Source organism: Esox lucius, chromosome 10, assembly GCF_011004845.1.
Source record: "Esox lucius isolate fEsoLuc1 chromosome 10, fEsoLuc1.pri, whole genome shotgun sequence".
In the NCBI taxonomy this organism is placed as follows: Eukaryota; Metazoa; Chordata; class Actinopteri; order Esociformes; family Esocidae; genus Esox; species Esox lucius.
The window spans coordinates 9,741,157-9,764,673 of NC_047578.1; the positions used below are offsets into that span (position 1 = coordinate 9,741,157).

General features: G+C 44.0%; 3 protein-coding genes across 4 annotated transcripts; all 3 read left to right on the forward strand.

The window, feature by feature from the left end:
• The first annotated feature begins 4 nt into the window (after positions 1-4).
• On the forward strand, positions 5-1,477 carry rtp3 (receptor (chemosensory) transporter protein 3). Its single transcript, NM_001304185.1, is given in 5 exon segments — positions 5-105; positions 453-618; positions 852-991; positions 993-997; positions 999-1,477. Coding segments are annotated over 5 exon segments (531 nt in total). The 5' UTR covers positions 5-95; the 3' UTR covers positions 1,209-1,477.
• A 2,156-nt stretch (positions 1,478-3,633) lies between these two features.
• Positions 3,634-17,374, forward strand: LOC105012452 (ankyrin repeat and IBR domain-containing protein 1). 2 transcript variants are annotated; one of them, XM_034294788.1, is made up of 21 exons: positions 3,634-3,804; positions 5,015-5,087; positions 5,281-5,470; positions 6,229-6,400; positions 6,495-6,626; positions 6,875-7,054; positions 8,326-8,458; positions 8,835-9,046; positions 9,356-9,444; positions 9,618-9,762; positions 10,177-10,334; positions 12,020-12,108; positions 12,218-12,348; positions 12,422-12,556; positions 13,164-13,250; positions 13,356-13,422; positions 13,505-13,650; positions 13,771-13,949; positions 14,119-14,170; positions 14,297-14,420; positions 14,518-17,374. In XM_034294788.1, the coding sequence occupies exons 3-21, from the start codon at positions 5,283-5,285 to the stop codon at positions 16,158-16,160; spliced, it is 4,062 nt and encodes a 1,353-aa protein (XP_034150679.1). In that variant the 5' UTR covers positions 3,634-3,804; positions 5,015-5,087; positions 5,281-5,282; the 3' UTR covers positions 16,161-17,374. The 2 variants fall into 2 exon arrangements, with proteins under 2 accessions (XP_034150679.1, XP_010871610.2); XM_010873308.4 differs by having other exon boundaries at positions 8,326-8,443.
• Positions 17,375-18,321: 947 nt separating this feature from the next.
• Positions 18,322-21,557, forward strand: snrpd1 (small nuclear ribonucleoprotein D1 polypeptide). Its single transcript, XM_010873309.4, has 4 exons — positions 18,322-18,450; positions 19,110-19,186; positions 20,669-20,860; positions 21,332-21,557. Exons 1-4 carry the CDS (start codon positions 18,437-18,439, stop codon positions 21,406-21,408), a joined length of 360 nt encoding a protein of 119 aa, XP_010871611.1. The 5' UTR covers positions 18,322-18,436; the 3' UTR covers positions 21,409-21,557.
• Positions 21,558-23,517: the final 1,960 nt, after the last annotated feature.

The window sequence follows — 23,517 nt, forward strand, 5'->3', positions numbered from 1 at the left end:
AATCGACACAACACAAAAGGATTCGTCCAGCAACAGTACTTATAGTTCTTTGTTCTTAAACTTTCTTGAGCATTTGTTCTTCCAAACTGACGACCATGAGTACAGGTAGGCATTTCAGAAATGCTTTTATTTTTGTCTTTATGTAGGCTATTTTGTTTTTGTAGATCTGTGTAATTAGTCCTGTCATTTCTGGAAATTAATATAATAAACATCTGCGGTATATTTATGCTTTAACATTCAGAGTCTGTGGATAAAGATCGGGGTAAACTGAGTCGAGATTTTGCTAAAACAGCTGGATTCATGGTGCGGCAGGAGCCAATATCAGAGGCAGCTGCACCTCTGGACTAACCTAGGCTTCCCTGCACCACATTCTGACCAGATGTGACTTTGTTTTTGTTTTGTGTCTGGGTGGTGTGTGCGTGCATCATGCTGCTTGTGTGTGTGTTGCCTAGATTGGACGCCCAGCCAATGGCTAGATTGTTTTGAGGACATGGTGGAAGAGGACCTGGACAGAAGTGACAAGTGGACTTTACATTTCAACTACAGTCTGACCGAAACACTCTCCAAGGAAGAGAGGAGGAGAGGATGGAAAATACACAGCCACTGTGCTTATGGACAGTATGTTTTTCTCTATGATGGTTTTACACATTTTCTGTTTAAGCCTGTGATCTTTTGCCCGAACTTGTCCTGACCCAACAATAAACACCTCAGGTTTAGTAGATTGTGTTACAGGTCTATTGTGGAAAAAAGACAATGTCTAAAACACAATTGGAACTCGGAATGACGTGCTTTTAGTAAAATACACTCTCTCCTGTTATCTCTCCCACGCGTCCTTGTCAACCTCTTGTCAGGTTCCAGTGTGTTGACTGTTCCAAGACGTGGGGGTCTGCTCGGGTGGTGTTAGTGTTCAGGTACCGCCTGCGGGATGAGACAGCTCGGGGGACGGTGCTAATGCGGCCATTCGGCCAGGCATGCCGACGCTGCCGGGAGGGAGTTTTGAACTTCCTGGCTTTACCCAAAACGAGGTGGAGGAGGCACTTCTGCGGCTGTTTGGAAAGATTAAGAAGAACTGTTATGGGGAGGAAGAAGAGGAAGATGAGGAAGATGAGGAGGAAGGATCAGAAGGATCAGAAAAGGTCTGGACAAAGCCTCACGAGAAAGCTCTGTGTGAAGCCTGTAGACTGGGCATCTGTTGTGATGAGGGTTAAAGGGTAAACAGAGAGTGAGAGGAGAGAGAGTGTATAGCCTGTGAGTGAGTGTGTGAGAGACAGAGGGTGAATGTGTTGTAAAAACATGAAAAACAGCATTATATATATTATTTTCCTATGAACTCAAGTAAATACTCTACATGTATCCTAATTTAAAGTACTTTCTTTTAGCAAAACAATGGATTTTCTTTTTTTAAATGTAATTACAAGGATAAATTCTTATTCATAACTTCTTTATATCTTGGTGTTGTAAAATAAATTAAATGGACAAACGCTGATGTGCTTTGAGTGTTTCTTCTACTACCACCTATCCTACTACTTATACATTTAGCAAATTTTAAGTAATAAAATCCTCCACAAAACACTGTGGGTAGCTTAACGGTAAGTGACCAGTAACTGAAATATTGCTAGATGCAAACCCAGAGCTGGGTTAGTCATGTTCTCAAGTAATGTTTTCGATGGAATGCAGATTTCTTCCCATAGCTTGATATAACGTGACCCTGTCAGTGTGTTTGTGTGTTAGCGTTATTGTCTTTGAATAAGATTTTTATCAGTAGTGTGAAAGCAGTCTTTTAGCTTACGAAAGTCCTCCCCAGTTCATTTCCGCATTGTTTTTGACAGACTGTTTTGTGGTTGTCTTGTATGCAGGAATGAGTTGGAGCATCACAAGGTCTGAGTTCCAACGGGGGGGGGGGGGGGGGGGGCAATGCATGCCCCTTTAATAGGGTTTTAGGCAATCCAACAGCTGTCTTTGTTGTCTAGAACATTTTACCAGTCGCCTTTGGGAAGATCTTGTTTAATTAAGCTTTTGAGGTTGAAATCTCCCATTATAGTCTCTGTAGAATTGAGATTTTGTGTGTGTAAGTGTATTTGGCCTGAACTGTGGTTCTGTGGCGATGCAGGCCCTTGGAGAAATGTAAAACTCCAGATAAAATAACTAAGTGATCTAAGGGTTTGCGGTGTATGAAAATGAATTCCAGTTCAACGGAGCTGAATTAAGACAGGGTGACGTCCGCACACGCCTTGATTTGCATAAAGACACACCTACCGCCTTTGAATTTGTTGAAGTTAAAGGCTCTGTAGTTCCAGTGCAGTCACAATGTTGGGAGTTAAATAGTCTGGATTCAGTGCAGCAGAGGTATCAGTGAGAGAGAAGTCCTTATTTGTATTGACACAATTTAGGACAAACGGTTGGTAATGTGTCCTAAATTGTTCCGTAGAGCATTCCATTGATTCTTTTGGTGTTCCAAAGTTAAAAAACAAACACGTGAGCAGTGTATGGAACGCTATGTGGCTGCCACTGGGAGGAGCATAAGGTGGGGGAAATCAACTGTCTTGGCGGATGTGGACAAAGATAGACCAGGTTGAGAGTGGAATAGTCATCTAGGGGCTTTCTGACCTTTAGGGGCATGAATGAGGGCTGGGCTGGGCCTTGTTCTGGGGCTATAAGGCTCTCTGAGTAGGCTTCATGTATAGCTTGACTACATCTGCTCTACTTAGGAGCGATATGTACATTATCATGTTTATTTTGTTGTCTAGTATTGTGGCCTGTGAGGTAGAACAATTTCTTTAAGTACTTTCTATATTCCCAATAGCCAAGTTCAGCTGTTTACTGCTGACATAACGTTCTGTAGGCTGACTGGCCAACAGACCAACTTAATTTAAGGGGCAATTTTAAATCACTGCCAGAATAGAAAGGGAGTGGTTTCACATCTCCTAGGCTCGCTTTGATTTGTGTGAGGACTAAATCCTCCTTAGTTTTTTCAGTGGCAGCTGGAAGCAGCATTCTTGTCAAGCAACAGTGCTGTTGCCTAAAACAAAAGCTGTTGCCTGAAACAAAGACTGTTTCCTTAAACAAAGATGTTTCTGCTGAGCTGTTCGGCTAAGACAGGGAGGAAGTGGCTCTCTCTCATCCTTTAGTATCTTATCATGGCTTATTTAAAAGATAACAATGCTACACTATCCTTTGTGTCACCAAGGCTCTGCCCAAGCTTACACACTGTCGCTGTGCTCACCTGATCTGTACATTGTCTTTGACATTGTGAACATTCTGGGGACATGTCGTCTCACGTGTGAACTACTGCAATTCTCTGTTGGTAGGGTTTCCTGCATGTGCCACCAAAACCCTGCAATTTATGGAGAATTAAGCTGCAAACACTACAAAACCACAGTGCATGCCTACAAGTTCAGTAAGAACGCCATACCAGGCAAAGATTAAACCTGAAATCCATTCCCCAGCAATTATTAATGTCTGCTATGAAGTTGAATGAGATTTTCATAATTGTTTTCCGAAAACATTAGAGACAGAAAACCACTAGCATCCAGATTTTGACATACAATCATGTTTAAGTTGTCAGTGACCAGTGACAACTTGTGCTGCGCATGCTTATGATGCATCTCTTCCTGGCAGCACCAAAACCATCAACAGAATCAGCAGCGCATCATTACCATCATCACTCAGAAGAACTGAGATTGGAGCGAATGAAATGGAAGAAAGGAAGGATGGTGAAGAGTCGAGGAGAAAAATTATGAAATAGCGGTATTCTACCGATGTGAACGTTTGGATGTACGATTGGTGACCAAGTGAATCGATGGTGTAAGTACTGATTGATATATAGATGATATATAGCTAGCTATGGCAATTATGGTTGTTAGCTAGGTACGTTAGCTAACATCGGCTAGCTAGTAGCAGCTAGTCGATGCTTTCTCAGCTGTATCATTCAGCTATTTAGACAGTTCTAGTTATGCATCTAGCTATGTAGGTAACTTTGCTAGCTATAAACATTCGGGAATATTGAATTCAGGGGAAAATACCCAAAGACTCTGTAGCTAGCTTTATGAAACCACAGCACTGTCCTTCTGCTTGCACCGGCATACGCTGACTGCACACTTGGGATTCACGTCAGCCAGATCCTTGAACGGGTGTAGCTAGCTACCTAGTTCGCTCTTCGTTTTAGTTGACCTTTGTTTTATTTATCTTAGTTAGTCATAGCTACAGTTAGTTGGTAAGAGTACGTCTATACTAGCTAGCCTGGTGCAAGCCAGACAGCACAAAACAAATCAACGAACGTTTGCAAACTTAGCAGGCTACATACATAGGAAGTGAACGAGTTTGTGAACCAGATTGTACAGCGATATACAGGCAAGTCGGACAGGCTCGCTGTTTTCTAGCTGGCTAACTACTCTTTATTTCGAGTCTGACACAAACACATAAACATGTACGGTTTTCAGGATTTCATTCGTTCTTTGAAAATGTGCTAGATATTTGTTTTGGGCTAACTTCACTATAAGACGTTTATAAACACTAGACTGTGTCTTATTAATGTTAGGAACACTTATGCACTGTGTGTCATAAACACGTCATGCCACCATTAGCCAATGGCTTTTAGAGTTGAGACCCTTTGCCAATATAAGACAGTGATTATTGCTTATCAGGATGCTGCAATGCTGTTGACATAAGAACAGGGAGAAGAGAGGAAGAAAGAGAGAAAGGCAGGGGTGTGCTAGAAGAAACTGAGGCTATGTGGATCCGACAGTAGAGCAGACAGTGTGACCTATAAACTGTCAGTGCCCCCGCCCCCCACAGACACACACACACACACACACACACACATCGTCTACGGCAGAGTTACTGGAGCAGAAAATGGAGGCACAGAGACTGTTTATAAATGATGGCATCTGTGGATCCTGATATATGCTTTATGTAGTAGACATGGTGATTAATAACAGACCTTTTCCTTAGTCAATCGGCAAGTTAGTCAATTCTGATGGCTAATTAACCACAATCTCTTCCTGTCACTCTTCAGGGTGAGGGTGTGGGACATGTCTGAATAGTGTGCTGAGAGGACAGGAGGAGGAGGAGGAGGAGGGGAAACGGAGGTGAGGACCGAGTAGCGGAGGTGACACGTTATCATCATCGAATGTTCAACTGAATATGATTTATTATTACAAGTGCTGTACTGTATTATGATAGGTGTAAGGTAGCCCACACACATGGAGTACATCAATAATGAATAACACGGGTCATTAATTTTGTTGCTTAACGCCCGTGCGACGCCCGCCTGGACGGCAGGGATGGGGAACACAGCCACTAAGTTCCGGAAGGCTCTAGTCAGCGGCGACGAGGCGTTGGCATGGCAACTGTACGAGGGCAACAGCCAGTTCAGGGAGGGGCTGGACCCCAACGCGTCCTACGGAGAGACCTACCAACACAACACGCCCCTCCACTACACCTGTCGGCACGCCATGACACGCCTGCTCAGGTAACACACACGGAGTGAGGAAGAAAGGAGGGTTGGAAGACATCTGCGTTTGTCGTCTGACTCCTGGGAGGGGACTTTGAGCCAGTGGTTTCTTTGCCCTTCACTCTTCTGTTGTATCTCTGGGTGATTACACGGGGGCAGAGGAAGCAGTTGGAAAAAGGAAAGCTAATTATGTATGTGTTTGTTAGAGGCCAGTTAGGTAATTGCGGGTCTATTTTCGGTGCCTTCCTGTCTACTAAATTACCCTTTCCTTCAGCCATCTGATGAAGTACACTCAGCCGGCTGGGCTTCGGTTGGTGTTTCAGCCTGTCATTTACATTATGCGATTATTGCTGAAGCTGTTTTTGCAATGTGATAAATGCTGTTTCTCACAGAGTCAGCAAAGGGCAGGGAGAGAAGACGGAGGCGGACGAAAAGTAGCGGGGAGGAGGAAGAGGAGAAATGGCTTAGGTGGAGGAAGAGGAGAGGGGGATGAGGGGAGGAGAAAGAGGAGAGGGGGATGAGGGGAGGAGAAATGGCTTAGGTGGAGGAAGAGGAGAGGGGGATGAGGGGAGGAGAAATGGCTTAGGTGGAGGAAGAGATGGAGACTCTAGACCACCTGATGACTGCAACCTCAGCTTTAGTTGGACTTAGTTAACTGGAATGTCTGACATCTGTCCTCCGATGAAAGTATGCTTCCTTTTCTGTAAAGACAGTGCACAATCTGTCTCTATTCCCTCTCTTATTCTCTCTCTCCCTGTCACCCCCCCCCCCCCCAGGTCATTTCTGTTCAATAAGGAGGGGAACCCCAACAAGCGCAATGTTCAGAATGAGACGTGTTTGCATGTGTTGTGTCAGGGAGCACATATCCTTCTGCTGCCAGAGGGGGCGCTGTCTCACAGACTGGCCAGACCCCAGAGAGACGAACAACGCAGAGCGGACTGTCTACAGGTAAACACACACACAATCTCTCAGAAACACACAAACGAATGTGTGAGGGGGACTAAGGATGTGTGTGTGTGTGTGTGTGTGTGTGTGTGTCTAGATGATCCTGAGCTGGACAGGGGCCAGGCTGGACAGAGGACAGTATGAGAGAGCAAACGTCAATGCTGCAGACAACAGGAACAGCACCTGTCTTCATTATGCTGCCGCTGCTGGACTGAAGAGCTGTGTGGAGGTGAGAGAGAGAGAGAGAGAGAGAGAGGCAGAGAGAGAGAGAGAGAGAGGCAGAGAGAGAGAGAGAGAGGCAGAGAGAGAGAGAGAGGCAGAGAGAGAGAGAGAGAGAGAGAGAGAGAGGCAGAGAGACTGTGCTGGATTATGTTTGTTAATGCTGAATTATGTTCATTGTTAATGTGATTTATAATTTTTTTTGTTTCCCGCATCTTTTAACTGTCCGCCTCTTCCCTCTTCCTGCTTGTGTGTCAGCTGCTGGTTCAGAGTGGGTCGGACCTGTTCGTGGAGGACGAGGAGAAGCTGACCCCATGTGACCACGCGGAGCGGCAACAGCACACACACCTGGCCCTGCGCCTCGAGGCCATGATGGTGTTTTCACAGCACGCACAAACTGACACACACACGCCCAGCAGTACATTGCGTCGTAAAGAGGTGAGCTTCACACACACACACACACACACTCTCTTTTAGGTTTGTCTCTGATAATAGCCACAGGAAGGTGTAGAATACTGATGTTTTTTTTTTTTTTTGCTGAACCGTGTTAGCAGAGCCAGGCTAAGAAGAGCGAATGTCTGACTGCCCCTTGTTAAATACCGTAGTGGTTAGAGAAGTGGATTTGTGAACTATAGGTCCCGGGTTCGTATCTCCTTGCTGGCAAAGCGAAGTACGCATTATGAATTATTCCGTATAGATGAAAACTTTGCTGGCTATAACCATTAGTATCTACATTAACCTTATACTGTATACGGTTATATTGCAGCTGTTTCTGGCATGGGATAGTTCATCTTCAGCCTCGCTAACAATTGCTAAATTCTTATGATAATTCATAGGAAGTTAGTAGATACTAGTAAGCCTATTACTGGCTAATAACCTGTTAAAACGACCAGTGGCAAAAGCAATTCACTTCGTAGATGCTATGTTGGAGTTAAACGTAATAAGAAACATTAGTCAGTTTAACACAATCCTCAATGGCTTCTAGCGACTCCTGAAACGTGTAATGCAGGTGTGTAGTGGTTAAAGACAGTGCCTCTCAAGTTCGAATCTATTGACAGCAACGACATTTATTAATTATTTCTGGTAGATGCCACGATTCTCTTGATTCTTCACTTGATATTGTCGCCTTCACTGATAGTACTGTATAAATGTCATTCACGAATGAAAGACAAAAGTATGTTGCTTTGCCATGAAAGAAAAAGAGACGTTCTTATGCCATGAAATGAAATAGCTTGTCAGACTCGCTAGCAATTGCTCAATTCTTAAGACTGTTCCAGTAAGGGTTAGTAGATACCGGTAAAGCTTATTACTGGCTAATACACTGTTAAAATGGCCAGTGGTAAACACAATACATAGCCGCTATTTGCGGTGGAGGTGAACTTAGCAAAAAACGTTAGTCAGTTTAACTGTATCAATGTCATTCACAAATGACCAATTAACTATTAAAACGGCCAGTGGCAAAAGAGGATTTGTTCAGGATATACAGACAAGAGACTGTGCTGACAGCCAGTGTACGTACAGCTCCGTGGTGTCGTGGTTAACAACACAGCCTTTCATGTGGGCGACCCGCGTTCGAATCTCGAGATTTCAACTCTTTCAATTCTGGGCCGGCTGTACCAGGCTTGCCTGGTTTCCTTGTTTTAATCTCTTTTTATAATCTGTGAAATCTTTTTTTTTTAAAGCGTTAATAACCCTGCCCCCCTTTCCAGGCCTATGAGGGCCTGAAGCTGCAGGACCTGAGGAGACTGAAGGACATGTTGATTGTGGAGACGGCAGACATGCTACAGGCTCCTCTCTTCACCGCCGAGGCTCTGCTCCGAGCACATGGTCGGTGGGATTTGTGTGTGTATCTTTTCGTTTCCTGTCGGGACAAATTCACCAGAGTGTCCTGTCATTCCATGAGAACAGGGAGCTTGTGGGTTAGGTTCAAGGTTTGGGCTAGGGGTCTTACCCTGGGATTCTGTTCCACTTCATCGTTAATTGCGCCCACTTGGCGTCCCAGGTCTCAAGCGGTCCCTGGTAAAACACAGTGGAACTGGACTGAGGTCGAGAATTCACTTCGGGGGATTTATGGTTATGGTTTGGGAAAACTGGTTTTTAAATGTACAAAACAGGTTTTTTTTGTGTGCATGTGTGTGTTTAATGTGTGTGAATATTTGTTTAGCGTTGGTGTGTGTGTCCTGTGTGTCTGGCTCTAACCCTGATCCCCGCATTGCAGACTGGGACAGGGAGAAGCTGTTGGAGGCGTGGATGAGTGACTCTGAGGGGTGTTGCCAGCGCTCTGGGGTATTAATGCCCACCCCCCCTCCCAGTGGGTACAATGCCTGGGACACCCTGCCCTCCCCCCGTACCCCCCGCTCACCTCTCACCTTCACCCTCACCTCCCCCACCGACAGCTGCCTCACCCCAGGGGAGGAAGGACTCGCTACGGTATGACGCATTACTCCCTTGTCCAAGTTGTATGTTTAAGCCCGGCACGTCCACAGATGACTGTACTGGTATCCAGGCTACAGCCTGGCTCCCGTCCAAAACTAAATCATGTGTGTCTTTATAACATCTGACCACATCACATATGTAGCTGAGAACAAAGCATTGAATAAAATGCCCGACACTTGGTTAAAAGCTTTCTGGTAGCTGACTGGACCGTCTACTTTGACATGCAACCATTGCTGCCTGCAACATTGAAGCACTGGAAGCACAGACATATTCCAGTGAATCTGTGTGTCTCTCTTCCTCCAGTGTGGAATCTGCCTCTGTTCCATCTCAGTGTTCGAGGACCCAATTGACGTGTCCTGTGGCCATGAGTTCTGCCGGGCCTGCTGGGAAGGGTAAGAATTGACCTGAACAACACGGCTCCTCAGGGAAATTCTAGGAACTACACACTAATACATTTGTGGATAGAGTGTGACAGGAAAATGCAGTAAGACAGAAACGGCAGGAGCAAGCCGTTTCACTTGACTGTGGATTGGAGAGCGATTTAACTGAATGTGAGGTGTTTCAGGTTTCTGAATGTGAAGATCCAGGAGGGAGAGGCTCATAACATCTTCTGCCCTGCCTATGACTGTTACCAGCTGGTGCCTGTTCAGGTTATAGAGAGTGTTGTCTCCCGAGAGATGGACAAACGATACCTGCAGTTCGACATCAAGGTACACATGACACCAGTGTTTCCTCTGTTGTTCCCAGGGCTACTAAGTTGATGCCCGCCACACTCAAAAATAACTTAGAAAGTTTGGGGATGGTAAAATGTAGTCTTGAGTAAACTTAAACTAACTATCACCAAAATAAAAGCCAAACACTATGGCGACACTGTTTGTAATGTTATGTAAACATTCAAGATGATTACAGTATCTGTTTTGTAACGCTGCTGAACAGTTTTTAAAGCTGTTTGTACTTTGTATCCACGGAGACGGTAGTCAACCTCCAAATCACAAATTGGGGGAAAAAAACTCCTTTCAAATGTCTGAGGCTGTAAGTGTGTGTGTGTGTATGTGTCTGTGTGCCTGCCTGCTGGCTTTCCTGTGTGTGTGTGTGTGTGTGTGTGTGGATTCCTCTCTCACTAGGCGTTCGTAGAAAACAATCCGTCCATCCGGTGGTGTCCAGCAGTGCAGTGTGAGAGAGCGGTCCGACTGACCCGACCTGGTCCAGGGGTCAACGACCTGGGATTCCCTGTGCTGCCCTCCCCTGCGGTCGACTGTGGCAAGGGCCACCTGTTCTGCTGGTACACACACACACACACACACACACACATGCAGGCCTACTGACAGACAGATAGGCACACAAACAAACGCAAACACTACCAGGTGTGTCAGTGGATGCTTTAGTCTGTGGCTCAGTGCTGTGGCCGTCAGGGCATTTTGTCAGGCGGTAATTGTCATGTAAATGACTGCCAGGCTCACTATAATTTCCCTTATTACAGGGCCATCTGGAGTTCTTGGATCCTTTTTTTGTTTTTTATTTACCTGCAAATGAATTATAATTCTTCATTGATTCGTGAAAATAGAAATATGTTTGGTTGATGTCCAAATGAGATTAGAACTGCTAATATCATCATGTTGTACTCTATTTCTCCAGCCCCATCAGTCCAGCTTTTTACAGGAGTGAGTGAGGAGTGGGGCGTTATTGTTTCAATGTCTGATTGACAACACATTCAGCAACTCCAGCCTTCATCATGCCTGTGATGCGCTCATCTATATTTAAAAAAACTAAAGAAATACATTCATGATATACAGCATTACAATGAATCTGTTATTTATGTTAGGCATTTTGGAATGGACATTAGCCAGGACAGGAAAATCATCCGCAGAAACATGTCCCACATATAGTTCACTGATATTTTACCAAAATGGAGTATAAAAGAGAAGAGAGAGAAATGCACAGAGGTGAGACGTAATGTAAGGTAATGTCAGGCCTATGAATAATGAACATGCTAAAAGGCCCTATTATTCTAAGTGAAACCCTGAACAATCTATAAATCAACAGCAAATGTTCTCGCCTAGTCTCATGGATAGAACTTTAGAGCAGCTAGCGTAACCAGTTCAAGCAATGTACATAATTATATGGTCAACACACAAACACTATAAACACTATAACACTTTTTTTAGTAGTTAAATTATGTACCAAGCACATTTTATTTATCAATTTTGGGAAAACAGAATATTGAACTCATGCTCTTCTATTAAAGGAATAGGAGCTGAGGACAAGTGACTGAGTATCTCTATTTACTCCACTCTGAAGCCTCCCAAATACAGTTGTGGCCTTAAGTACTGGCACCTGTACCCTTCATTCAATAATGGACCATTTCTTCTAGAAAACTGTTGAAATTGAAAACTCTTTTGGTGTCCACATATGTATTACGTCAGGTTGTATATTATTTGAATTAATCAGCGCCTTAAAAATCACTTTCTCTTCAAGTTCTGTTTGGCATTTAAACAAGGTCCTGGTAGTTTTCTGTTCAGTTACATCGTATTTATTAACATATTTTTTTTAACCTAAAACTATTTTTTCACCCATTTGCATTGATATCACAAGTACATGCAGGGACATTAGGTGTAACGTTTACAGTGCTGACTACCAGGCCATTAGTGACCTACAGTGTCGCTGGCTGATGGAGGCTGTTAAAGTACTAGCAACACATCCAAACTGGAGGACGTTGCTTTCAGTCAACTGTCATGTGGAATGTGAGTGCGGTAATGACTCGTAACTGGCGGTCTGGGGCTGGTATGGTCACCACTTCAGACTTATTTTCACTGTCTTTCAGTAATCATTCTCCCTCACCCTTTATGGTTGGAAAGTCCCAGCAGTGGAGAATGATGGAATGACATTCTCTCTCTATCTCCTTGCATTTCTCCCCTGCCTCCCCTCCTCTCCTCTCCCCTCTCTTTCTGTGTCTCTGTCTCATTTCAGGGAGTGTCTAGGGGAGGCTCATGAGCCTTGTGACTGTCAGACATGGAGGATGTGGCTGCAGAAAGTCTCAGAGATGAAGCCAGAAGAGTGTAAGCACACACACAAGCACACACACACACACACATACTCACACATACACACCAACATTATGTATGATAATGGTGTGCGTGTGATCGTGATGTGTGTGTGTGTGTGTAGTGGCAGGTGTATCGGAGGCGTATGAGGATGCAGCTAACTGTCTGTGGTTGCTGACCAACTCTAAACCCTGTGCCAACTGCAAGTCCCCCATACAGAAGAATGAGGGATGCAACCACATGCAGTGTGCCAAGGTACTCACACACACACACACTCACACACACCAGCGCAGTGGCTGTTTAATGACAGGCGTTCCTCTGTCTGCAGTGTAAATATGATTTCTGCTGGATCTGTCTTGAAGAGTGGAAGAAGCACAGCTCTTCAACTGGAGGTTACTACCGATGTACACGCTACGAAGTCATAACTCAGCTGGAGGAGCAGTCCAAGGAGATGACTGGAGAGGTATTCACACACACACACAGTCCAAGGAGATGACTGGAGAGGTATTCACACACACACACAGTCCAAGGAGATAACTGGAGAGGTATTCACTCACACACACAGTCCAAGGAGATGACTGGAGAGGTATTCACACTCACACACACACACAGTCCAAGGAGATGACTGGAGAGGTATTCACACACACACACACACACAGTCCAAGGAGATAACTGGAGAGGTATTCACTCACACACACACACAGTCCAAGGAGATGACTGGAGAGGTATTCACACACACACATAGTCCAAGGAGATGACTGGCGAGGTATTCAAACACACACACAGTCCAAGGAGATGACTGATGAGGTATTCACACACACACACAATCCAAGGAAATTACTGGCAAGGTATTCTCACACACACACACAGTCCAAGGAGATGACTGGTGAGGTATTCACACACACACAGTCCAAGGAAATGACTGGTGATGTGTTCACACACACACACACACACACACAGTCCAATGAGATAACTGGAGAGGGATTCGCACACACACACGTTCATACACACACTAGCACTGCAAACACCGATCCCACTGTAAATATTAAACAGCAGTGTTTGTTTTGCAGGCGGAAAAGAAGCACAGGAGTTTCCAGGAGCTGGACCGTTTCATGCACTACTACACCCGCTACAAGAACCATGAACACAGCTACAAGGTAACAAAACACCCACTGTTCTTATATTGTACATGGCTGTCTAACAGGGATGTTTTCCAACCCCCCCATCACTGTCTCTACCCACCCTGTTCCCTCCCCATGTAGTTAGAACAGAGACTGTTGAAAACCGCCAAAGAGAAGATGGAACAGCTGAGTAGAGCCTTTATTGGATGTGAGTCTCGAGCCGACCTAACTCTACCTTGTGTCTTGCCTGTATGTAGGGAGGTATCTAAGAGCTCTGCGTGTGTGTTTAGGTGAAGGCTCCCCTCCAGACACCCGGTTCATAGAAGATGGTGTGTGTGAGTTGTTGAAGACGCGTCGTGTGCTGAAGTGTTCATACCCTTATGGCTTCTTCCTCCAGCCTCACAGTACACAGAAGGAGATATTTGAGCTCATGCAGGTGGGTTCGTAACAGACGGTGGGACATGGTCTTTAACTGCCCTTTTCGCCTGTACTCTCTGAACTTTTCTTGACCTCTGTCTTTCTCTCCCCCCCTTTTCTTTTCTTCTTTCTCTCTCAGACTGATCTTGAGATGGCGGTGGAGGACTTGGCACAGAAGGTGAACCGTCCTTACCTGCGTACGCCGTGTCACAAGATCATCAGTGCCGCCTGTCTGGTACAACAGAAGAGGGAGGAGTTTCTGGCCTCCGTGGCTAGAGGAGTGGCCCCTAATGACTCACCTGAAGTACCTAGAAGGAGGTAGGTTGGAGATCAGGGAGAGAGATGGGGAGACAGAGGGGGGGCCAAAAGATAGAAATTAGCATATAGAAATGAACACAAAATGTATTTTGAGGGCACAGTGAACCAGTAGATAAAACTGAGCTGACCATTGCGTAAAAAACCAAACTCTATATTGAATGTCTTTCAGTTTCCCCGCTGGCTCATGGGACTGGGAGTACCTAGGATTCACCTCTCCTGAGGTAACCACGCTACACCAGAGACAATCATCCTCTGTGACATTTTTGCCACAGGTCCATATGTGACCGTCATGCCCTCCCTTGTCTCAACATCCACGCGACTTGACCTGTGTTATGTCCCACCTACAGGAGTATGCCGATTTCCAGAACCGGCGGAGACACAGGCCGCGCCGTAGAGGAGACATGCTGAGTTTACATAATTTGAGAAGCAACAGCAGTACTCCTGAAACCAACCAGAATGCTGAGAATACAGGTACGTACACACACACACACACACACACAGTGTACCAGTATATCCTGTATTTTTCTGACCTTTGACCCCATGTTGTTTGTGTAATAATGCGTTACAGAGGTCCTTCAGGAGAGAGTTGAGGGGAGGAGACAGCCTCTGAGGTCACTGGATGAGGACGACCCCAACATTCTTCTGGCCATCCAGCTGTCACTGCAGGACTCACGGAGGGAGAGAGAGATGGAGGGAGGGATGGGGGGAGGGATGGGGAGGAGCTCCGGTGCATTTGAGGGACCGGGGCTTGGGTCTGGACAGGGTTTGGATATAGGTCCAGTAACGGGCCAAAGAGCGGGGGGCCTCAGTAGCACTCAGGGCCCCCAAAGTGTTGGTGCTTCTCTGGGGGCCAGTGGCTCCGCCCCCCACCCGAGACCAGACCCTAACCTGTCACTCAACGCTGAGCTGTTAGAGCTCGGAGAAAGTCTGATGAGACTGGGACAAATCACCACCCCATATACCCTAGACAACGCTAATATCACTACGCCGTATAACTTAGACCACTACAACCCTGTCCACAGCTGCACTCTGGGTCAGGATCACAACTATGCTATTCTGGAACTGGACCACACCGCACCTTATACATACAGCTACGGTCGCACCGGGGACAGTAACCAGGACCACGGCATTATCAACATTCCCTTCACTCCAGAGCATGACCACAGCTGTGGTCCAAACCCAAACCGTGACCACCCGGATGTCGACACCGCCTACAGCTCTGTTCACTGCCAACCCAGACCCTACACTGACACTCCTCCTCACCCAGACCTTACAGGCTCTTCTAGCTCCAGACAAACAGGCCTTTATGCCTCCGACCCACAGCCCATGGTCAGCCTTCCCCATCACCCTGACCCGGATCAGGCCGTCTCTCGTACCCAGATTACACATCCCGACCCAAACCAGCACCAATCCTGCTCCTCCATCGTTGTCCCGGACCTTCACAGCCTGAACCCGCTCAACCTAGAGTCTCTCACCGCTGACCTTGACCCTGCAACCAACCCAGACCGGAATTCCTCTGCCACACCCCAGACCCATTCCCACTCCTCCTCAGACACCCTAGCCCCCAAGAACCCAACCACAGGTGCCCGCTCCTTCTTGCTGTCGTCCCCAGACCCAGACCTCCTGTCTCCAGTGGTCCCTCCAGGAGATCCCTTCTCACCCAATGACCCGGGCTGCCTGGAGCCCCTCGACGCCACAGCCGGAGCCCTGCTCCTTGACAATATTATGGCCTGGATCCAACACACACACCCCCAGGACAGTCCACAGAACATCGCCCTCATCCCCTCCGTTAGTTCCGAGACTGAATCGCCCCCAGAGAAAGACTCTGCGACTATTTTACCCCAAAATGGCACGGACCGAAAGAGGGATTGCCCTCCCAACTCTGAGGCCAGTTGCAGCGAAGCAGCGCTAGCTGAGCTACAGCGGGCCCAAGGGGGTGAGGCGCGGGGGGCACATGACAGCCCTGGGGATAGCCCGGAGGTTAAAAGACCCAGCACTCTGGATCTAGAGTGTCGCGGGGGTGAAGAGCGTGTGGAGTATGTAGACACAGGGTGTGGGTCGGACCTGTCCCAGGATGCAGTTGAGACGCGCTCGCACGCAAACTGTGGCGATGGCAACCTCACCCCCGCTGAAGTGGACCCAAGCTCTGCCCCCTGGCTAGTGGATGATCAGTCATCTGAAGAGTGGGATGAGCAAATTCACCTGGTGTGACAGCACATGGGACAGATGACAGCGAGAGAAAGGGATGTGGAAACTGAGATAATGACCAACAACAGATTGAGGATGAGAATATAGGGAGAGAGAAAAGAATGGAAGAGAAAATGTTGGTAGGGGAATGATTGACAGCATTATCATAGAGCGCTTAGGAAAGACGTAGGGAGGGAGAGCACTTAGAGAAAACGTACTACATTAAACATGGGGTGTCCACTAAATGTAGCTTGCTGGGCAGAGGAAGTGTATGTGTGCCCCAGGTCCATTCAGGTCATGCAGTTGCCTGATTTAATGACAGATGTTGTGTGTTCAAATACAATAATGTATGAGTGATTTTATCTTCCATAACCATTTCACTACTGATGGACAGGCTGCTTGTATGCGGCTGTCTGAGAGTAACACCAGGGCAGGTTTGTGTTTGTTTTTATTTAACTGTTATCCAGTTTAGAACCCTTGAGAGATGGATAAGAGGGTTTGTGACATGGTCAATTTTTAGAAACATTGTCCACAACTGAGGTGATTTGTGTGCCTTCATTTTCGATAGTTCTTTTTATTGACAATCGTCTTTTTGTTGATGCAGATAATATTATTACTACTTTTGTGTTTTTTGTTCTTTTTCTTTTGTTTGTGTGGGGGGTTTACATGGTTTCTTTTTTAGATGGGTTCATGGACGCAGCTGTGGTCTGAAGCCATATGTCTGAGTAGGAGAGCAGATCGAGCTTCTAGTCCTCCCTGTCTATGTAATCTGATTAATTATGATCTGAAAGTAGGACTAAACTGATCTTAGAAAAGTTCTACTCCAAGACACGTCATCCTTATAGCACCAAGCCTTTGATTAGGTACGGGACAGGAGGCCTTGTGTTGGTGTGATGGATACAGTATGCACTGGTAGACAGACAATGTACGAGAGATGAATCTGCTGTATACAAGGAAAGAGATTTTAATAAAATGTCTGAAATCGTATTTCTGTAATTCTAATGAACTATGTTGCTCTACTTCAGGGCTGTTCAACTCCGGTACTGGAGGGCCAAAACACTTCTAGTTTACATCCTCTCTTTAATAGCAGGATGTGTTGTTTTGCCCTGAGGTTATAGAAAACATGAACGTGTAGTTTGGATTCAAAGTCTTAATTTTTTTGTACAAAATCACTGTTTTAAGTTGAGATAATTGTTAAGCCCGACTTTGTTCACAATAAAAAAAAATGTTGTTTTGTATTTTTTGGGTTATCTGATTTTAGGTTCTAAGGCCAGTGGCTGTGTCATGTTTTCTAACCCATGCATCATATTTTTATATTACTGTACCCTGGAAACCATAAACCTTCATGTTATTTACACTTTCTTAGAAGATACTTGATACCTTCCCAGTCCATATAAATGACAGCAACATGTGATGTGTGGCCAAGGAATGATAGTATCAGTAAAAGGTTTACTTTTAAATGTTTATGTTATTTAGGCATGTACTTAAGCAATAAGGGACAAGGGATGTAGTAACCAGTAATAATCAATATACAACGCTCCTACAATGTTATGTTATTTTTATGCACAAAGCAACATGGAGGGCCTGGATACAACCCCTTTTCTCAGTGGTATATTGGAAATCCTGAATGATGATAGTGGTATATGAGACCATATTGCACAAATATGACATCACATCAGTTTTTACTGATATAATTGCTTTGGTAACTGGTTCATAACAGCAATAAAGCATTTTGAGGTGGTTGTAATATATTGCCAATATACTGCAACTAAGCACTATGTCTAGGCACTCCACAGTGCGTTGTACCTAAGAACAACTCTTGGCGTTGGTATATTGGCCATATACCACACCCTCTCCTGCCTTGTTGTATACATGCATTACTGCTACTGAAAACTGGTTACCAATCTAATTAGAACAGTAAACCGCTTTTTGTCTTCTATCTTGCTACTGTATAATGCTTTGAATAAGGGAGTTGTACAGCCTCATCACAAAACCATCCAATTGTAGCTAAAAAAAAAAAGGTCTGCTACTGTTTTATTGATGCATTTTGTTTATACTGTTTTAGTTAGGCATTTTGTTTTATTTGTTGCATAAACCGGTATCAGCCACTAGAGGGGCTTTTTTTTAATGCTTTTTGTGAATTCCTTTTTGCGATTTCCGGGTTCTGTCGTTTTTGTATGACGTTGGTGTTCCTGCGACGAAAACGTATTTCATTCAACAGCGGCGGCCTGTGATTTCACTTGAACGCTGTAATTTTTCTGTCTTTGGTGGAGGATTTGTCTTTGCAATCCATCACCATCATGAAACTCGTAAGGTAAGAATAATAAAGAACATATCTGAGTTCTTATGCGTCCATGAATATACAAAAAATATGGGTTTAACTTGCTGGATGGGTTTAGATATGGAGTGTAGGCTTTGAAGTAGAATTCGGAGGCGGGAAGAAGCTAACTGAGCTTGAATGAATGTATAAGATGCGTGCCAATATCCTATTCATTCTGACTTCGCTATCTTTTGTTTAAACAATTACAAAATATGTAGTCCCGAAAAATCATCGGAGAAATAGGATTAACTGCCGCTGAGAACTATATTTTTGCCCAGTTACTCTGTATTGAATGCTGTTGTTATTTGCTAGCCACCAAATGCTAATTTGGTATTGGCTAACAGATCACTGTGCAGACTGGGCCCTATCTGGTTTACTACAACAATAATAGACCTGCATTGTGTTTTCCTCTTGCGTTAATTTTTGCTTTCATATATTCTGGTCGGTTATTCTCGTTTGTTTTTGGACATTTTAGACAACAAAATATTGCAACGTTAACGAACACCCCGTTGTCTGTCGGAATTGTTTACTGCAGGGCCTATGTGAGGACAACCTGGAAAGCAAATGTGTACTGTAATTCTGTTAACTCACAAACAAGATAAGCAACTATTCGTATAACATTACTTGATATCATAATGCTTTCTCTCCTGTAGATTTTTGATGAAACTCAGCCATGAAACTGTGACCATTGAGTTGAAAAATGGAACCCAGGTCCATGGAACAATCACAGGTAAGACCCCCGTAGCTGACAATTACTACACCGCCAATTAACCACTGTTTACTAGTGTTGACCTAAATGTTATCAACAGCTACACATTCTGGTTTAAATGCAGGTTATTCTTTGGTTACTAGAATGTCATTTTGGATGAAGTGTTATGTGATAAAGGATCTACAGTTAGGGCTGCAACATATGGCAAAAAAAAGATTTATCACGATTTCTTTGACAAATATTGCAATTATGATTTGTGATTTTCGAACATGATGTAAACAGTGTAGATTATGTAGACTATGATACCTATCTATTAAACTGAATATAATTTAGTTCTAGTGTTTTTAGTTTTCACTTACAGCCTGTGTCAAAACATTGAACTATGGTTTGTTTAACTACTCATTTAATGCAATGGCGTTTGCTGCATTTGCTATATTGGTTGCTGTTGCCATAGCTAGTTAGACAACATTTTGCAATTCTTGATGTATACTTGCAACCATATTAAGTATTTTTGTAGGCACTAACGTTGAAGCCGAAGCTTTTAATAACCATGCTGTTGTGTATATGGGAGTATCTTGGCGCCACTCACTAGCTTGAAGCAGGTGTATTTGCTGGCGGTTGCAGTGTTAACTCAAACTAATATTAAAAAACCAAGTATTTCAACAAAATGACTTAGTAATCTCCAAAAATACCTACATCATCCGCAAGAAAAACTATGGAAGTTGGCAGGTTGGATATTGTACATGTCAATATTGCAATTTTGATTAATTATGCAGCCCCATCTACAGTTTGTATTGATTGTGGTGCAACTCCATTGGTGTTAGGTGTAACCTTCTGTGTGACCAGTGTATAGGCATGGCAAAGGGAGAGCCAGGACTCTGGCTGGGAGAGGCAACTTAGAGGGCCCACAACAGTCTGAATTCATCATGAAGGGGCTGCGTTGACTGGCGTGCCCAGATGCCCATCTTCCACAATTGTTTTGCATTGTGTAGTTAACTTCTTGCAATTTTTCACATTTTGCCAGTTAAGATTTAGCCATTTTACAACACATTATGCAATTCTGCACTGGCATAAGTGACTAATAAGACCAATTGAGTGAGAAGTGATTACTAGTTTTTTAGATGTTGGTTGCTCCAATTAACAAAAATATAAATACAACTTGCCAAAACCTGATTGATTTCTAGACTCAAAGTTCATGGAAGGAAATAATTAGATTTATTAGACCCCATTTCATTTCGAATGACTTGTGGAATGTGTGCGTGATCTTTTATTTCAGCCCAACTTTGTGTTGCTTCCAATATTGTCCTGCGCTGAATAACATGACAGTCAAAAAAAACGTATAGCAAACAAAGGCAAATCGAGTGACCATAATGGGAATACTGGTGCACGACCACATTTTGGAAAGCTTTGTCAGTAACCTTTGAATAGGGCGGCGCCGTAACAGTGTGCATGGTCTGTCACATTGTGTAATGACACTAACAGTGGTGATTGACCCTGTCCCAGGTGTGGATGTGAGTATGAACACCCACCTGAAGGCGGTGAGAATGACTCTGAAGAACCGGGAGCCCACCCAGCTGGAGAGCCTTAGTATCCGTGGCAACAACATTAGATACTTCATTCTGCCGGACAGCCTGCCCCTGGACACTCTGCTGGTGGACATAGAACCCAAGGTCAAATCCAAGAAGCGAGAGGCTGGTGAGTACACACACACACAGAGAGCAGAGACATGGGGAGGCCGGTCAGCGGCTTGAGATCTGGGTCGGAACAGGCCCCTTTCAAAGATTTCGCTCAGGAAGAGAAACAACCTATATGAACAAAATGTATATTAAAAAAAACATGGATTCCCCCCTGGTCACGTTTAGACGTTGAAGGCCAAATGTTTCTATTTGGCTCTTTGAGAATCAAGCATTTGGATATTTTAATACTTGTCTGTTATTGTTCTGTAATTAACGTTGCATGTTCACACTAGTACTCCCCATTTGAAAGTGTCTTGATTATTTTCACTACAGATTAACCTAACACTACAGATTAACCTAACACTACAGATTCTGTCTCCCATCGATGAGCTTTGAAACAAGTCTTTAGGACATGAGTGAGAGGCATTTGTGACTCATAACTAATCTTTCTCTCATCCTTTTCCAACCCCTTACCTCCATATTATTTCAGTTGCTGGGCGTGGTCGGGGCAGAGGAAGAGGGCGTGGCAGAGGTAGGGGCAGGGGCAGAGGAGGGCCCAGGAGATGATTGCCGTAATGACACAGCTGTCAGTCATGTCCTACTGTTTGTACAGCAATGTTTTTTGTCACTTTTTCTCAGAAACATTTGTGAATCTCAGTGCAGGTTTTTGTTTTTCTTATTTTGTACATTAAAGATGTTCTACGTGAACAACCAATTGTCTGTGTGCTTTGCCTGTTTTTGCTTTGTTGTGTGAAGTTGGTCCAAATGACTTGATTGGCTCCGTTGACAGAAACCAGATTTATTTATTTAACCAGAGTTATTTTTAACTGCCAAATGCAGGGTTAGTGTTTAACTGCATTTGGCAGTTAAAGGGGATTCTGGTGTTTAGGCATCTTCAATTTAGTGTTCTTTTCATCTGATTGGTTGTGGGGACTCTTTCTGACATTTTTTACATTTGCTACATTGTTGAAGATGCAGTCCAGTCACATAATCATCCATCTGATAATTATTTTTTTCTTCAATAATACCAAAAGTTAATTGGTTTAGACCAGTGATTCCTGGTCCTGGGTACTCAAAGGGGTGCATGTTTTGATTTTTGCCCCAGTACTCAGTACCTGTTTTAAATGTTGCTTTACCGCTTACACACTTGATGTAATCAATCGATCATCAATTCATTGATTTGAATGGTGTGAGTGCTAGGGCAAAAACATCTACCCCTTGGGGTCCCAGGACCATGATTGGGAAACACTGGTTTAGAGTGACAACTACTTCTACCCTATTAAAACAGAACAAGACATTCCCCTCCCAACACCCTGCTGCCCACCTGAAACTGATTTTGATTGGTGGTGATTTTTGAGACAAGGTGAAGTCACTTAGAACAGTCTTTGAACGAATATTCAACCACCATTAACTTTTTATCTAAAATGAAGTGATTAATCTGGACGTGCTGTTTGAAAAATACCACAAACAGGACTTGTGTGCAAAATTTTTAATGACAAAGAAGATGGTCAAATGCAATTTTTGTTTTAGGTGAGTACCAGCTTTGAACGTTAGTGTAGTTTTAGGGTCGTTGTCTTGCTGAAACGGGAATTTCCCCCAAGTTTTGTTCCATTCACCCCTCAACCGGGACTCATATTGTCTGCCACACATGTTGCCGTTGCACCAGAACATTTTTATTTCAGGTCAGAGTTTTTAGTGGCTCTGGCTGAAGAATTTTACCATGGTCCATTGCCATTAACATGGGGCCTTACACAAAAAGATTTTATTTTGCACAAGCGGACTGTTTTCAAACATGTGACTTCTGACATTTGCTGCAACAAAGATTGTTTGATAACGGGGAAATATTTCTGTTTTATTTTTAGTAAATAAATATACATTAGTGCCATTATTTTAATACAAGTGAGAGGAAAATATCTGTTGATTCCTTTTTAGTTTGAGATGGGGTTGAAAACTTGTGAAGTCTACTGCAATCCATCCACGAGGCCATGTGTAGTTGTATGTATCACAATAGTCCCCATGGACGGTAAGAATTTATCGAATCAACCCTGGCTAAGTTTTAGCATGAATAGCCTTGTGTTTTGGGGGAAGTTGTCGTTATAGCAAATAACTTGGGTGGAGTTAAGGTTACTGGAAGTTTGCCTTCGCATTGAACGGTATATTTTAGCGTTTAACTGTTTATTAAAAGATATGCAACCAAACTGGTTTGTTCAGTACTAGGTCTTTCAATTCTGCCTTGAATTAAGAAATGCACAGATAATAAACATAATTTTAAAACGTCAATAATTTACGTTTCTAAGGATTACAAAAAATTTGTGTATGGCCGAATTATGCACTGTGACTTTAACAGACTGAGTTCCTTCTAACCAATGAGATAAGTAGGATAGTCCTGCTTGTTGCGCATTCTGAGTATTTTTGGTGAGCCGGGTCTTCTGGCGCGATTCACCTGAAAGATCCGGCTCTCGAACGACTCTTAGTTGAAAACGCTTAAAAATAAAACCAAAAACATTAAACAAAGATCAAATATTCAACGTAAGGGCAAAATTGTAACCTATGATTATTAATATGTAACATATTTGAAAATGCATTTCATATTAACTGCTTTTGTTTGACTGAAATTACCCTAATGGAAAAATGCTAGTGGAACACAAAGGCTCCCTCCACAATTTATTGATTCTA

Coding starts and splice junctions, on each gene's coding strand:
- LOC105012452 (XM_034294788.1), top strand. CDS start 5,283: ATGGGGAACACAGCCACTAAGTTCCGGAAGGCTCTAGTCAGCGGCGAC. Junction 12,349..12,421: donor ACCACATGCAGTGTGCCAAG/GTACTCACACAC, acceptor CTCTGTCTGCAG/TGTAAATATGATTTCTGCTG. Junction 14,421..14,517: donor CCAGAATGCTGAGAATACAG/GTACGTACACAC, acceptor AATGCGTTACAG/AGGTCCTTCAGGAGAGAGTT.
- snrpd1 (XM_010873309.4), top strand. Junction 19,187..20,668: donor GGTCCATGGAACAATCACAG/GTAAGACCCCCG, acceptor ACCCTGTCCCAG/GTGTGGATGTGAGTATGAAC. Junction 20,861..21,331: donor ATCCAAGAAGCGAGAGGCTG/GTGAGTACACAC, acceptor ATATTATTTCAG/TTGCTGGGCGTGGTCGGGGC.